This window comes from Zonotrichia albicollis, chromosome 25 (genome assembly GCF_047830755.1).
Source record: "Zonotrichia albicollis isolate bZonAlb1 chromosome 25, bZonAlb1.hap1, whole genome shotgun sequence".
In the NCBI taxonomy this organism is placed as follows: domain Eukaryota; kingdom Metazoa; phylum Chordata; class Aves; order Passeriformes; family Passerellidae; genus Zonotrichia; species Zonotrichia albicollis.
This window is the reverse complement of record NC_133843.1, coordinates 1912238-1929638: the sequence shown is the minus strand read 5'-3', so window position 1 is coordinate 1929638 and position 17401 is coordinate 1912238. Positions and strand designations below refer to the sequence as shown.

Sequence of the window (17401 nt, the reverse complement as noted above, 5' to 3'; positions counted from 1 at the left end):
AGGGTTGAAAAAGCTCACTGAGGAATTTTAAGGTTTACAGAGGTTTGAAAACCTCTGAAAACCTTAAAATTTCACTGAGAAACTCTGGGGTTTTCAGAGACAGCTGAAAAATCTCAGAAACTCTCGGGTTTTCAGACACAGCCGCACTTTTCCGTCTCACCCTGGCGTGGGATGAACCAACCCCAGCTCTGCTCTCTCAGAATTCCGCAGGAATTTTCTCCCCAGCCCCACCAGCAATGTCAGGCAGGGGGAAGGCCATGCAAAAATTCCTTGGGGGCATCTGAGGCATTCGAAGGGTTTCAGAAAAGCCTCGTAATTTTAAAAAATGCTCGAATTGGAATTTTTTCCACCCTAGTTCATGCACTGCTTTATTAGTTTCATATATTTTCAGCCTCAAGCTGGCCTGGAGCTGTCAAACAGCCCAGAGAGAGAGAAATCAGGCCAGGGTGTGCAATTCCATGAACAATTTCAACCCTCACCGAGACAAACCACCACAAAAATCTGAAAACCAACAGGAAATCCAACAGCGAAAGGGCAGAAAATTGCAGCAGGGAAAGGAGAGGATGAGGAGGGAGAGCAAGGAAAGGATTCCAGAATTGCAGAGGGGAGGAAGAGCAGAACCCAGAGCTCTCCCTCAGCTCTTTCCAGGGATGGCTCCTCCTTCCCCAGCACGGCTCTGAAAAATCCAATTTTTTTGCATTTGGAGCTCACAGAGATGCAAACTCAGCCCCGTTGGTGTTTGAGCTGCAATCACAGCACCGAGGGAGAAACTCAGCCGAGCTTTGCCTGAATTCTCAGTTTCTTTTAGAGCCCACAGAGAACAGGAAAACGCTGATGGAAAAGGGAATCCTGAAGGAAAAACTTGCCTGGAATTGGGGCTCCAGAAATGATCCTCCAGCCAAGGCAGCACCGGCTTGAAAGACAAATATTGTTATCAGCCCCAGAGCTGGAAGAACATCGAGTTTCAGTCCCAGCTTGAGGGGCCTCTCCCAGAGCTGAGGGAGAATTCAGTTCGTGCTCTGCACACCCTGCTCTCGCTCAGGGCACTCCAATCCTGATTTGGGGCACTTTAAACCCAATTTGGGGCAGTTTAATCTAATTTAGGGCAATTTAATCCCGATTTAGGGCAGTTCAATCCTGATTTGGGGCAATTTAATCCTGATTTGGGGCAGTTTAATCCCAATTAGGGCAGTTTAATCTAATTTAGGGCAGTTTAATCCTGATTTATGGCAGTTTAATTTAGGGCAATTTAATCCTGATTAGTGGCAGTTTAATCCCAATTTAGGGCAGTTTAATCCTGATTTGGGGCAGTTTAATCCTGATTTGGGGCAGTTTAATCTAATTTAGGGCAATTTAATCCCGATTTAGGGCAATTTAATCCTGATTAGTGGCAGTTTAATCCCAATTTAGGGCAGTTCAATCCTGATTTGGGGCACTTTAAACCCAATTTAGGACAGTTTAATCCCGATTTAGGGCAATTTAATCCTGATTTGGGGCACTTTAAACCCAATTTAGGGCAGTTTAATCTAATTTAGGGCAATTTAATCCTGATTTAGGGCAGTTTAAACCCAATTTAGGGTAGTTTAATCCCAATTTAGGGCAGTTTAATCTAATTTAGGGCAATTTAATCCTGATTTATGGCAGTTTAATTTAGGGCAATTTAATCCTGATTAGTGGCAGTTTAATCCTGATTTAGGGCAGTTTAATCCTGATTTAGGGCAATTTAATTCTGATTTGGGGCAGTTTAATCCCAATTAGTGGCAGTTTAATCCTGATTTAGGGCAATTTAATCCCAATTTAGGGCAGTTTAATCCTGATTTAGGGCAATTTAATCCCAATTTAGGGCAGTTTAATCCTGATTTAGGGCAATTTAATCCCGATTTAGGGCAGTTTAATCCTGATTTGGGGCAGTTTAATCTAATTTAGGGCAATTTAATCCCAATTAGGGCAATTTAATCCCAATTTAGGGCAGTTTAATCCTGATTTGGGGCAGTTTAATCCCGATTTAGTGCAATTTAATCCCGATTTAGGGCAGTTTAATCCTGATTTAGGGCAGTTTAATCCCAATTTAGGGCAGTTTAATCCCGATTTAGGGCAGTTTAATCCCAATTTAGGGCAGTTTAATCTAATTTAGGGCAGTTTAATCCTGATTAGTGGCAGTTTAATCCTGATTTAGGACAGTTTAATCCCGATTTAGGGCAGTTTAATCCCAATTAGGGCAGTTTAATCCTGACCCAGGCCAGGGCTTTCCCCTGCACCTTGGACAGGCAGGATTAAACCGGGTTTATAAACCAGCACTGGGCAGGTGAGATCTGCCCAAGGTCCCTGTGAAATCTGGCGGGACTTAAAACCCTCCAAGCACCCACTCAGTGCAATCATTTCTGTGGCACTCACTCATTTTTGTGGCACCAGTTTTTGTGGCACTCACTCATTTTTTTGTGGCATTCACTCATTTTTTGTGGCACCCATTTTTGTGGCACTCACCCACTTTTGTGGCACTCACCCACTTTTGTGGCATTCATTCATTTTTTGTGGCACTCACCCATTTTTGTGGCACTCACCCACTTTTGTGGCCTTCACTCATTTTTTCTGGCACTAATTTTTGTGGCACCAATTTTTGTGGCACTCACCCATTTTTGTGGCACTCACCCATTTTTGTGGCACTCATCCACTTTTGTGGCACTCACTCATTTTTGTGGCACTCACCCATTTTTGTGGCACTCACCCATTTTTGTGGCACTCACCCATTTTTGTGGCACTCATCCACTTTTGTGGCACTCACTCATTTTTGTGGCACTCACCCATTTTTGTGGCATTCACCCATTTTTGTGGCACTCACCCATTTTTGTGGCATTCACTCATTTTTTGTGGCACCAATTTTTGTGGCACCAATTTTTGTGACACTCACCCATTTTTGTGGCACCAATTTTTGTGGCATTCACTCATTTTTTCTGGCACTAATTTTTGTGCACTCACCCATTTTTTGTGGCACTCACCCATTTTTGTGGCACCAATTTTTGTGGCATTCACTCATTTTTTCTGGCACTAATTTTTGTGCACTCACCCATTTTTTGTGGCACTCACCCATTTTTGTGGCACTCACCCATTTTTGTGGCACTCATCCACTTTTGTGGCACTCACTCATTTTTGTGGCACTCACCCATTTTTGTGGCATTCACCCATTTTTGTGGCATTCATTCATTTTTTGTGGCACTCACCCATTTTTTGTGGCACTCACCAATTTTTGTGGCACCAATTTTTGTGGCACTCACCCATTTTTGTGCACTCACCCATTTTTGTGGCATTCACTCATTTTTGTGGCACTAATTTTTGTGGCACTCACCCATTTTTGTGCACTCACCCATTTTTGTGCACTCACCCATTTTTGTGGCACTCGCCCATTTTTGTGCACTCACCCATTTTTGTGGCACTCACTCATTTTTGTGGCACTAATTTTTGTGGCACTCGCCCATTTTTGTGGCACTCACCCATTTTTGTGGCACCAATTTTTGTGGCATTCACCCATTTTTGTGGCACTCACTCATTTTTGTGCACTCACTCATTTTTGTGCACTCACCCATTTTTGTGGCATTCATTTTTTGTGGCACTCACTCATTTTTGTGGCATTCACCCATTTTTTGTAGTACTCACCCATTTTTTGTGGCACTCACCCATTTTTGTGGCACTCACCCATTTTTCTGGCACCAATTTTTGTGGCATTCACTCATTTTTGTGGCATTCACTCATTTTTTCTGGCACCAATTTTTGTGCACTCACCAATTTTTGTGGCACCAATTTTTGTGGCACTCACTCATTTTTGTGGCATTCACCCATTTTTTGTGGCACTCACCCATTTTTGTGGCACTCACCCATTTTTTGTCGCACTCACCCATTTTTGTGGCATTCACTCATTTTTGTGGCACTCACCCACTTTTGTGGCACTCGCCCATTTTTTGTGGCATACACTCATTTTTTGTGGCACCAATTTTTGTGGCACTCACCCACTTTTGTGGCACTCACCCACTTTTGTGGCACTAATTTTTGTGGCATTCACTCATTTTTTGTGGCAACAATTTTTGTGGCACTCACCCATTTTTTGTAGTACTCACCAATTTTTGTGGCACTCACTCATTTTTTGTGGCATTAATTTTTGTGGCACTCACCCATTTTTGTGGCACCAATTTTTGTGGCATTCACTCATGTTTTGTGGCACCAATTTTTGTGGCACTCACCTACTTTTGTGGCACTCACCCACTTTTTTTTGTAGTACTCACCCATTTTTGTGGCATTCACTCATTTTTTGTGGCACCAATTTTTGTGGCACTAATTTTTGTGGCACTCACCCATTTTTGTGGCACTACTTTTTTTGGTACTCACCCATTCCTGTGCAGAACCCCAATTTTAAGCAGAGCCTGAGGGGAGCAGGAATTCCCTCCATAAATTGAAGTTTTTTGCAGAATCCATCTCGGCAAAGCGAATTTCCGGTGCTCCTGAACCTTCTCCTCGCAGCCACCGAGGTGAGGAATCTTTGTGACTTTTCCAGAAAATTCCAAATGGGAAGAGCCCACGGTGCTGCACAAAACCTGGCATTGAACCCACCTTTGTTGATCAGCACCATTCATTCATCAATCAATCACTTTTTATAACCGTGTTAATTAAGTTCATGCATATTGCAAACCCGAGCTCACAACAGGTCAGAGATAACACACCAACCCCTCCTTTTGTTTCCAATACCAAGATTTGGGTTCTCAAAATTATTCTTGCTTTCCCAAAACAGCCAAAGATGGAATATCTACTTGTTATGAGAAAGCTGCCTGAGAACTCTGCTGTGCAAGGCTCTCAAGGCCTTCATGTTTGTCACTTTTACCTGTAATTAAAAACAACCTGAGAACCTCTGCTGTTCACAGAAGACCCAAAACCCCAATTTTTTGGGGTTTTTAGAATGAAGGTTCAGCGTTCCAAGATGGAAAATCCCCATGAAAGTTTAAGCAGGATGACAGTGAATTTATATATCACTATCATTGTGAAAAACTAATTTTTTTGGGGTTTTTAGAATGAAGGTTCAGCGTTCCAAGATAGAAAATCCCCATGAAAGTTTAAGCAGAATGATAGTGAATTTATCACAGGGTGAAAATCTGATTTTTTAGAGGTTTTTAGAATGAAGGTTCAGGGTTTCAAGATGGAAAATCCCCATGAAAGTTTAAGCAGGATGATAATGAATTTATATATCACTATCATTGTGAAAAACTGATTTTTTTGGGGTTTTTAGAATGAAGGTTCAGCGTTCCAAGATGGAAAATCCCCATGAAAGTTTAAGCAGAATGATAATGAATTTATCATGGGTGAAAAATTGATTTTTTTGGGGTTTTTAGAATGAAGGTTCAGGGTTTCAAGATGGAAAATCCCCATGAAAGTTTAAGCAAAATGAGAGTGAATTTATCACAGGGTGAAAAACAGACTCTACACAATATGGGCAGAAAAGAAAAATAAAACCAACAACCCCCAACTTGGGGGGAAAGAAAATAAATCAACAATCCTCAGCTTGGGGGGAAAAATAAAATAAATCAACAACCCACAACTTGGGAAAAAAAAAAAAAAGAAAATAAATCAACAATGCCCAGTTTGGGGGGAAAAGAAAATAAATTAACAACCCACAACTTGGGGGAAAAAAAAAAAAAAAGAAAATAAATCAACAACACCCAGTTTGGGGGGGAAAGAAAATAAATCAACAACTCACAACTTGGGGGAAAAAAAAAAATAAATCAACAATCCTCAGCTTGGGAGGAAAAATAAAATAAATTAACAACTCACAACTTGGGGGGAAAAAAAAGAAAATAGATCAACAATCCTCAGCTTGGGGGGAAAAGAAAAAGAAAATAAATCAACAACTCACAACTTGGGGGAAAAAAAAGAAAATAGATCAACAACACCCAGTTTGGGGGGAAAAGAAAATAAATTAACAACTCACAACTTGGGGAAAAAAAAAGAAAATAAATCAACAATCCTCAGCTTGGGGGAAAAATAAAATAAATCAACAACCCACAACTTGGGGGGAAAAAAAAAAAGAAAATAAATCAACAACACCCAGTTGGGGGGGAAAAGAAAATAAATTAACAACTCACAACTTGGGGGGAAAGAAAATAAATCAACAATCCTCAGCTTGGGAGGAAAAATAAAATAAATCAACAACCCACAACTTGGGGAAAAAAAAAATAAAATAAATCAACAACACCCAGTTTGGGGGGAAAAGAAAATAAATTAACAACCCACAACTTGGGGGGGAAAAAAATAAATCAACAACACCCAGTTTGGGGGGAAAAGAAAATAAATTAACAACCCACAACTTGGGGGGGAAGAAAGAAATCAACAGGCCCCAATGTGGGGGGAAAAGAAAATAAACCCAGAACACCCAGCTTGGGGGAAAATAAAATCAATCAACAACCCAACATTCCTGTGGGAATGGCAAAAAATGGGATTTTTCTGTGGGTCATGGGCTAAAAAAAGGGTTTTGTGTGCTGGGTGCTCCCCAGGGAGGGCAGGACAGGAATGTTGGGGCCGAATAAAGAGAATTTTGCTGTTTTTTACCCGGCACCCTCGTGACCAGCGCTGCTGATGTTCCTGAAAAGCCCCGGCTCTGCTGAGGAACGAACGAGCTGAGAGGGCTCCAGCTGGCACCGGAAATGGAATTTCTGCTGCACTCCCAGAAACGCTGCCCTGGCCTGGCCCAGGCCCGACCTGAGAGCAGAAATCTGGGGAGAAATCCGGGAAAACCTTTCCCAAAACACGAATAACAAAGGGAATCCACAGCGAGCTGAGAACGGCTCCCCTGGGCGGGGATTTTTTTGTCCCTGCTCTCAGGTGAGATGTATTAAAAATTATAAATTATAAATTATAAATTATAAATATTAATAATATATAATTCTGTTATATGTGATATTATATTATATATACACTATACATATTATACTTTATATATACTATTTATATATATACTTTATATATATATACTTTATATACTATTTATATATATACTTGGTATATATATATTTATATATATACTTTATATATATATACTTTATATACTATTTATATATATACTTTGTATATATATATATATTTATATATATACTTTATATACTATTTATATATACACTCTATATATATATTTATATATATATTATATATTTTTATATTACTATATTATGTTATTATATTAGATTATATTAATATATTATATATAATATATATAATAATGTATTATTAATTAATACCATTAATTAATATAAATTATAAGTATTTGTAATTATTGATGCATTATAATGTAATATAATTTTAATCTAATTAATACAAATTAATTTAATTAAATGATATTTAATTGTATATATTTATGATATATAGAATTATATTTAATGATAGATAATATTATATATTTATAGTATATAATTATATTTAATTATAATTATGTATTATACTATAATCATAATAAAATATAATGGAAATAATTTAATTAATTTTATGTTAATAATTCATTTGTGGGTGGACCAGTCCTCTTGGAGCAGCACAGATTAGTGGGACCATAAAGGACCAAAAAACAGCAAAAAATCCAAAAACCAACAAGAAATCCAAAAACCAGCAGGAAATAAAAAAAAACCAACAAGAAATCCAAAAACCAACAAGAAATCCAAAAAACAGCAAAAAATCCAAAACCCAACAAGAAATCCGACAGTAAAAAGGCAGAAAAGGACAAAAAAAGGATGAATTTGGCTCAGATTTGTATTTTTGAGCACTTTTGTTTTCTCCAGCAAAGATTTTGGGGAAATTTCTGGATTGTTCCAAAGGGATTCCCATCAGTTTGGATTTCTGGGAAATATTGAGAATCTGCACCTCTGACTTTTGCACCAAAGCTGATTCTGAAGTTCAGCTTTGGGTTATCTGGGTGTTAAGTAGGAGCCAAATAAATAATTTAGGGGTTAAATCTTATCCATTTTCACCAGTAAAAATAATCTATTGAAATTGTACCAAACTCAAGTGAATATCTGGATAAATATTAGCTCGAAAGTCAAGAATTGGTGAAATAACTTTGTGAATAAACCACAGGGTTAGAAATAATCAATATTCCCACAACCACCACACAGTTCCCCATTGCTTTCAAGGATTTTCCACCTCTTTGCTAACGAACAAAGGGAGTAGAGGAACACTGGAATTTTTGGTTTTTTTGTTTGTTTAAATATTGCTTCCAATATGTAACAAACAGGGGGTTTGGGCACCCAGACAAACAGCCACACTTCCACCAAAATTCACTTTACAGGATCACTGAGTGGGGGATAAATCTTCACTCAGCTGGAAAACAATACAGCTACTGCTTGTACATTCATTTTTAATGCTCAGGAAAATAGATATTTTTATTTTATTAAGTTTTGCTGCAAAACAAAGAAACAAAAATGAAATCCCTTTTTTTTTTTTTTTGTCCTCCTCCCCCTCGTATCTTTAATTATTACTGTTTATTTTCTTTACACCTCGATTGGAGTATTGAACACCTGCCTTTGGCATGAGGGATAGAAAGCTCAGGAGTCTCTCAACACACGGCTCTGCCAAAAAAGAAATAAAATAAAACAAAATATGGAAGAAGAAGAAGAAGAAGAAGAAGAGTGTCACTTAGAGGTCAGAAATATTTGTTGTAACAGATTTTCTCCAATCCATCAGTGTTCACTACTGTGTCTCTAAGGCACACGCTCTGTCTGTGGGACTCTGCCCTGGGGACGTCCCCTCCCTGTCCCTGTCACCCCCTCGGGGGCTGGGAGCACCCCTGGGTGCTTCTGGAACATTCCAGGCTCTGCTCAGCTCTGGAGCCCCCCAGGGATCTGCTCAGCTCTGCCCTGGAACATTCCAGGGATCTGCTCATGTTCAGTTCTGGGGCATCCCAGGATCAGCTCTGGGACACCCCAGGATCTGCTCAGCTCTGGAACATTCCAGAATCTCTTCAGCTCAGCTCTGGGACATCTCAGGGATCTGTTCAGCTCTGGAACATTCCAGAATCTCTTCAGCTCAGCTCTGGGACATCTCAGGGATCTGGTTCAGCTCTGGAGCACCCCAGAGTCTGTTCATGTTCAGCCCTGGAGCACCCCAGGATCAGCCCTGGAGCACCCCAGGGTCCGTCCATGTCCAGCCCAGCTCTGCCGCGTGCTCGGTCTGGTGCTGATGGTGGATGAGAGCACAGGTGAGGGAGGGACACCCCAGAAGAGAGTCTTCCTCTTCCTCTTCCTCCTCCTCTGGCCCATCCCTCCCGTGCTTCCCTGCTTTTCCCAGGGAGCCAAACCCCTGCAGAGGGAGGAAGCACAGCAGGGCTGGGGCTGGGGCTGGGGAGGAGCAGCATCCTCAGCCAAGATGTGGATCCTCTCCAGGGCAGATGGGGCACGGGGAAGAGCAGGATCCTTGGACAGAGATGTGGATCCTCTCCTGGACGGCCTGGCAGGAGATGGGGCACAGTCAGGGCCAGGGAGGAGCAGAATCCTCAGAGGAAGATGTGGATCCTCTCCCAGACAGCCTGGAGGCAGATGGGACACAGGGAGGAGCAGATCAGCACTCAGCCAAAGATGTGGATCCTCCCCTGGGTGGAGGGAGGAGCAGCATCCTCACTCAGCCAAAGATGGGGATCCTCTTGGGACGGTCTGGAGGCAGATGGGGCACAGGGAGGAGCAGAATCCTCAGAGGAAGATGTGGATCCTCCCTCAGACAAAGATGTGGATCCTCCCTCAGACAAAGATGTGGATCCTCTCCTGGATGGCCTGGCAGCAGATGGGACACAGGGAGGAGCAGAATCCTCCCTCAGACGAAGATGTGAATCCTCCCTCAGAGGAAGACGTGGATCCTCCCCTGGGTGGAGGGAGGAGCAGATCCTCCCTCAGAGGAAGAGGCGGATCCTCCCTCAGACAAAGACTGGATCCTCCCTCAGACAAAGATGTGGATCCTCCCTCAGACAAAGATTGGATCCTCCCTCAGACAAAGATGTGGATCCTCCCTCAGACAAAGATGTGGATCCTCCCTCAGAGGAAGATGTGGATCCTCCCTCAGACGAAGATGTGGATCCTCCCTCAGAGGAAGATGCAGATCCTCCCTCAGACGAAGATGTGGATCCTCCCTCAGACAAAGATGTGGATCCTCCCTCAGAGGAAGATGCAGATCCTCCCTCAGACGAAGATGTGGATCCTCCCTCAAAGATGCAGATCCTCCCTCAGACGAAGATGTGGATCCTCTCGCGGATGGCCTGGCGGCAGATGGGGCACACGGTCAGCGCCGTGCTGCAGTCCGGGCAGGAGCCGTGCCCGCACTGGAACACCAGCTTGATCTGGTCGTCGATGCAGATGGGGCAGGTGATCCTCTCCTCCATCTGCCGGTAGCGGCTCTGCAGCTCCTCCATCAGCTTCCTCTGCTCCGTGCCCTCCGAGCTGGGGCTGCACTCCACCTCCGTGCTGTCTGTGGGCAGAGCTCAGCCTTAATGAACTCATCAACCTCCCCTTCTGCCCTCCCCGCAGCACCAGCCCACTCACACTGCACTCTGCACCCAGCCTCAGCCAGGGATCAAATAAAAACCCCTGGGTGATGCTTTTCTTTTTCATTTGCTCAGTGGTTTGTGTGGGTTTGAATTTTCACTGTTGAACCACCCCATGTGAAATCCCACTGCTTCCACTACACAAAATAAGCCAGGCCTAGGAAAAGCTCCCTTAAATGTTCTGTTTGTGCAGCTTGAGCTTGGCTTAGGACACCTGAGAAAATCTATTGAAATCCACTTATTTTTCCTCTCTAAAGGTGGATAGTGCTACAGGCACACATACACACAAAAAGACAAAATAAATGAGCTCTTATTTGACTGGAAATCACTGATATCTCTCAAACCAAGCCTGTGCAGGACCCTCCCCACAGCCCTGCCCAGCAGGCCATACCTTGTTTCAGCTTTTTGGTTATTGTCACTTGACATTTGATGCACTTCTTCATCCTCCTGGAGCACTCTGCCACGAGGAGAGATGACAATTAAACACACAACAGACCCAGGAAGATGAGATTTGAACAACCTGAGGCTTCCCTGGGTGATTGAGGGATTGCTCCTGCATGGAATGAGGAGCATTCTGCCTTCTGAGCTGTGCCTTACTCTTTTATTTAATCTTTAATTTAAATTTTAAAAAATACATTTAATTAAATAAAAGAGTATTAAATAAATTAACTAAATTTATTTATTTAATACTCTTTTATTTAATCAGATCAGCAGCAAACACAACAGCTTTAAATCCTCCCTGCTCTGAGCCCCTGGAGCTGCAGGGGAAGAGGATGAAGCTCTGGCACAGAGTTCTGAGCAAACTCCCCGTGCTCCCTCCCTCCCTCTGTGAGATGAACTTGCTGACAAGCCTGAGCAGGCTGCCCTTAAATCAGCTGAAATCCTGAGGAATGAAGAATTGGGAGAGCCACAGGAGAGGGAAATCCTTCTCAGGAGGTTTCTGGGGGATCAAGCAGTGCCAGGCAGAATTTTCCCTCTGAATTGCCCTGGAGTCCCGAGCAGCAGGTGGGCAGAACATTCTGTGTTCTCCAGAGATAACTTTGGCTGAAATCATGCTGGGGTTGCTTCAGGACACAAAGAGCACAAAAGCTCAGTGTCTGAGTGGGGCTGGATTCTGGCAGGGCAAAGAGAGGCTGGGGAGAAAACCATGAAAAAAAATGTGGTGGTGTTCAAAGGGGTCTCAGGACTAGGGGGGAGATGAGAATGTTGACTCTGTGTTTCAGAAGGCTTATTATATACATATTATATTAAATAATATATAAAAGGACATATAAAATATATATAATATACATTATATTATATACTATATATATCGTATAAAAATATATATAATATAAAAGAATAGAAGAAAGGATTTCAGCAGAAGTCATATTTTATATATATTATACACTATATATAATACATAATATATAACATACAATATATTATATACATTTATATATATAAAATATATTATATATAAAAGAATAGAAGAAAGGATTTCATCAGAACACTTGCAAGGAAAGGAATGATAATAAAATCTTGTGACTCTCAGACAGTCCAAGCCAGCTGACTGTGATTGGCCATTAATTAAAAACAAGTACATGAGACCAATCAAAGATGCACCTGTTGCATTCCACAGCAGCGTATTTATAATTATATATATATATTATATTACTTATAGTATATAAATATATAAATTATATCATATATAATTAATTATATAAATTAATATAATAATATTTAATAAATATTATTAATAATAATAAATAATATTTAATAATAAAATTAATGATACCATATATTTATATTATTTACATTATAGAAATATAACTATATCAAATATATAAATTCCTATTGCGTAAACACACTATATGTTTATATAATATAGCTATAAAATATGTTTTCATTATACAAATAATATATTATTACTACATATAATTTATAATTAAATTATGTAAATAATATAAGCATGTAATTGTTGTTTACATTTCATTCCTGAGGCCTCTCAGCTTCTCAGGAGAAGATCCTAACAAAAAGATTTTTCACCAAATGTGACAAAAAATGGGGTAAAAACGCCAGTGCGGACTCACCCTCGCAGACGATGCTGTGCTGGCAGGGGAAGAAGAGGATGAGCAGGGCCAGCTCGGAGCAGACCAGGCACTCGGAGGGCGCGGCCGCGCCGGGCACGCTCAGGTTGGTGATGGTGTTGGGCGTGGTGTGCACGCGCCGCAGGCTGCAGGTGACGGGGGCGCTCTGCGGGCACACCTGCCGATCCCTGCCAAGGGCACCGCGTGAGCCCCAGCACCGGGGAACGGCACATCGGGCCTTCTCCTGACTCACAAATGGTGCTTTAAAACTTTTGTTTCATCTTTCATTGCTCTATTTTGTTGCGGGGTGTTTTAAACTTTCAGGTCCCTTCCCCAGGTGTGCCAATAGCCGTCTCCCTTCCCCCCTCGCTGAGTGAGTCCTGTCAATCAGGCTTAACATTCCAACAAGGCCTCGTGTGGTTGGTTGAGTTCAAAGGATGCCCCTCAGGCCTGGGGGTCATTGGCCTGTCCAGGTGTCCCTTGGGCGTGAGCCACAGCACCGGGGAATGGCACATCGGGCCTTTTCCTGGCTCTCAAATGGTGTTTTAAGACTTTTGTTTCATCTTTCATTGCTCTATTTTGTTGCGGTGTGTTTTAAACTTTCAGGTCCCTTCCGCAGGTGTGCCAATAGCCGTCTCCCTTCCCCCCTCGCCCCCTTGCTGAGCGAGTCCTGTCAATCAGGCTTAACATTCCAACAAGGCGTGGTGTGATTGGTCAGGTTCAAAGGATGCCCCTCAGGCCTGGGGGTCATTGGCCTGTCCAGGTGTCCCTCGGGCGTGAGCCACAGCACCAGGGAACGGCACATCGGGCCTTTTCCTGACTCAGACATGGAGTTTTAAAACTTTTGTTTCATCTTTCATTGCTCTGTTTTGTGGCGGTGTGTTTTAAACTTTCAGGTCCCTTCCCCAGGTGTGCCAATAGCCGTCTCCCTTCCCCCCTTGCTGAGTGAGTCCTGTCAATCAGGCTTAACATCCCAACAAGGCGTGGTGTGGTTGGTCGAGTTCAAAGGATGCCCCTCAGGCCCAGAGGCCATTGGCCTGTCCAGGTGTCCCTCGGGCGTGAGCCACAGCACCGGGGAACGGCACATCGGGCCTTCTCCTGACTCACAAATGGTGTTTTAAAACTTTTGTTTCATCTTTCATTGCTCTATTTTGTTGCGGTGTGTTTTAAACTTTCAGGTCCCTTCCCCAGGTGTGCCAATAGCCGTCTCCCTTCCCCCCTTGCTGAGTGATTCCTGTCAATCAGGCTTAACATTTCAACAAGGCGTGGTGTGGTTGGTCAGGTTCAAAGGATCCCCCTCAGGTCATTGGTCTGTCCAGGTGTCCCTCATCCCTTGAGACCCCGCCCCTCCCACCTGGTTGGTGGCTCACCTGTCCCCTCCCCTCCCCCTGAGCTTAAAAGGTGAAGCACGCCATGTGCTCGGCATTCTGTTGGAGCTCTTCCCTGTAACCATGGAATAAACCACGGGATATAACCCTCCAGCAGAATCCTCTCCTTTTTTCTCTTCACCTTCACCTGAAGCTTCCTCCTGAGGTTAACGGAGTTCCTAACAAGCCTGGACTTGTTTAGTGCCCAGCTGAAACCATCAGCAAGCTGAAGGTGTCTCTGGGGTGATAAACCACAGTGCCACCTTCGGCCTGGCAGCGAGGGTCAGACTGGCCCAGGCACAATCTCACTGGTGATATTGGGATTCAGATTCCAATACTATTTCTCTAAAGTATTAAATCATTTTTTTGTAAAGTTAACCTTTAAAACTTGTTTCTAATTCTAATTGTCTGTTCTATTTTATAACATTTTAAAATCCACATTTCTTACCTCAAAATTGACGTACATGTGAAATTTGCATACTATGTGAAATTTCTGTTAAAGTTTAAGAATTTTCTACAAATCCATTGCTCCTGGAGCAGCTGCAGAGGTCTCAGAGACTCTCCACCCCTCCTGGAGCATAGCTCTATTTCTCTAAATAATAAATCTTTTTATTGGTAAAGTTATCCTTTAAAACTTGTTTCTAATTCAATGTCTGCTCTATTCTATAACATTTCTAAATCAACATTTCTTACCTCAAAAATTGCATACAGATATGAACTCTACGTTCACATACTATGTGAAATTTCTGTTAAAGTTTAAGAATTTTCTACAAATCCATTGCTCCTGCAGCAGCTGCAGAGCTCTCAGAGATTCTCCACCCCTCCTGGAGCACAGTTCTATTTCTTTAAAGTATTAAATCTTTTTTTTGTAAAATTAACCTTTAAGCTTGTTTCTAATTCATTTTCTCTCCCAGCAATTGTCTGTTCTGTTCTATAACACTTCCAAATCAACATTTCTTACCTCAAAATTTACATACAGATGCATACCACGTGAACTTTCTGTTACATTTTAAGAATTTTCTACAAATCCATCCCTCCTGGAGCAGCTGCAGCGACACCAGGGCTGGGGGAAGCTCTGATTTCCAAGGGTTTTTCCTGAGGCTCACCTGAATTTCTGTGAGAAGTCTTTGATGATCTGGACAATCCTCCCATCTGTGGTGAGGTCCAAGGGAGATTTTCCCCGATGATTTGCATAATTAATGTCTGCTCCTTCCTGGGCTAGGTAGCAGGCGATGGCTGTCCCAACGTTCAGCTCCACGTTCCCCAGGAAGCCAGAAGCCTGCAGCTAAAAGAAATTGAGAGAAACACTCAAATGTACTCCCAAGCTTCTGAGCTTCTGCTCTGATTTGCATCAAAATAATAATAAAAAAATAATAAAAATAAAATAACAATAAAAATAATCACAATAATAACAACACAACAATAAAAACAAAATAACAATAATAACACAATCATAATGCAATAACAAAAATAAAAATTAAATAGCAATAATAATATATTCCTAATAGTAAATAATAAAATATAATAAAATCATAACAACAATGATAAATAAAATAAGAATAAACATAAAATAAAAATAAATTAATAGAAAGACAGTATAAATTATCAATAATATGAAATTTAATAATTTTAAACATTAAAATCATTAACATATAACAAAATACCATATAATCAATATATACTAACATATATAGTATATATATGTTATATATATAACATATATATAACTATATATAGTTATATATAGTTATACTATATATATATGCTATATATATACACTATATATAACTATATATAACTATATAATATAGTCCAATATAGTCCAATATAATACAATATAATATAATATAATACAATACAATATAGTCCAATATAATATAATACAATATAGTTCAATATAATATAATATAATATAATATAATACAATATAATAACAACATACTTAATATATAATGAAACATACTGGAACAATATACTAACAATTATAACATATAACATAAACTATAATATAATAACAGCAATATAATACATTATAACAACAAATATATATACACACGCACACACACACACATATATACATACATACATTAAAATATACATAATGTATATCATATATAACACACAAAACCCACACCAACAAATATATATATATACACACACACACACACATATATACATACATTAAAATATACATAATGTATATCATTTATAACACACAAAACCCACACCAACAAATATATATATATACACACACACATATATATACATACATTAAAATATACATAACATATATCATATTTAACACACAAAACCCACACCAAACCCCACAAACAGCACACTCTGTGGTGTCCTGCTGAGCTGTGCTCACCTTGGCCAGCAGGGCGGCTCCCATCTCCCCGTCCCTCTTCTCCAGGGCCAGGGCCAGCAGCTGCTGCCGCTCCAGGGCCATGTGCATGGCGGTGTCACCGTCCTCGTCCTCGGCGTTGACGTCGCTGCCCTGGCTCACCAGCAGCTGCACCATGGCCACGTGGCCCTGGATCACTGCCAGGTGCAGGGGGCTCTGCTTCCTGCTGTTCTTCACGTTCACGTCACAGCGACCCTGCCAATGCAGCAATTGCAGCGGGGAATGTGGGGCAGGAACTGCAGCAGGGGCAGGAATTAATCAGGGGATGTGGGGCAGGAATTGCACCAGGGAATGTGGGGCAGGAATTGCAGCAGGGGATGTGGGGCAGGAATTGCAGCAGGGGCAGGAATGAATCAGGGAATGTGGGACAGGAATTGCAGCAGGGGAATGTGGGGCAGGAATTGCAGCACAGGGAGATGAGGCAGGAATGAACCAGGGAATGTGGGGCAGGAATTGCAGCACAGGGAGATGAGGCAGGAATGAACCAGGGAATGTGGGGCAGGAATTGCAGCACAGGGAGATGAGGCAGGAATTGCAGCAGGGAATGTGGGGCAGGAATTGCAGCACAGGGAGATGGGGCAGGAATTGCACCAGGGAATGTGGGGCAGGAATTGCACCAGGGGAGGTGGGGCAGGAATTGCACCAGGGGGACGTGGGGCAGGAATTGCAGCACAGGGAGATGGGCAGGAATTGCACCAGGGGAGGTGGGGCAGGAATGAACCAGGGAACGTGGGGCAGGAATTGCAGCAGGGAATGTGGGGAAGGAATTGCAGCAGAGGGAGATGGGGCAGGAATTGCAGCAGGGAATGTGGGGAAGGAATTGCAGCACAGGGAGATGGGCAGGAATTGCACCAGGGAATGTGGGGCAGGAATTGCAGCAGGGGAGACAGGGCAGGAATGAACCAGGGGATGTGGGGCAGGAACTGCAGCAGGGGAAGATGGGACAGGAATGAACCAGGGGGAGATGGGGCAGGAATGAACCACGGAATGTGGGGCAGGAATGAACCAGGGA

General features: G+C 42.0%; 1 protein-coding gene and 1 long non-coding RNA gene across 8 annotated transcripts in view; one reads left to right on the top strand and one right to left on the bottom strand.

The window, feature by feature from the left end:
• The first annotated feature begins 7718 nt into the window (after positions 1-7718).
• Positions 7719-9391, top strand: LOC141731814 (uncharacterized). The gene is made up of 2 exons (XR_012583753.1): positions 7719-9011; positions 9128-9391. It is a non-coding gene; the product is annotated as an uncharacterized LOC141731814 (long non-coding RNA).
• MIB2 (MIB E3 ubiquitin protein ligase 2) overlaps positions 8358-17401 on the bottom strand; it is a 67751-nt gene continuing 58707 nt past the window's right edge. For 3 of the 7 annotated variants that reach the window (XR_012583749.1, XR_012583751.1, XR_012583752.1), the window contains 7 exons: positions 16354-16584; positions 15092-15270; positions 12622-12806; positions 10941-11006; positions 10199-10473; positions 9914-9936; positions 8358-9716 (listed from right to left, as the gene is read on the bottom strand). Coding sequence is in view for 3 of the 7 variants with exons in the window: in XM_074558717.1 (XP_074414818.1) it covers positions 9949-9954; positions 10238-10473; positions 10941-11006; positions 12622-12806; positions 15092-15270; positions 16354-16584 (903 nt within the window). In the remaining 4 variants the exon portion in view is untranslated. Of the gene's footprint in view, positions 10002-10198; positions 10474-10940; positions 11007-12621; positions 12807-15091; positions 15271-16353; positions 16585-17401 lie in introns of all 7 variants that reach the window. The other 4 variants (XR_012583750.1, XM_074558717.1, XM_074558715.1 and 1 more) reach the window with 4 other exon arrangements.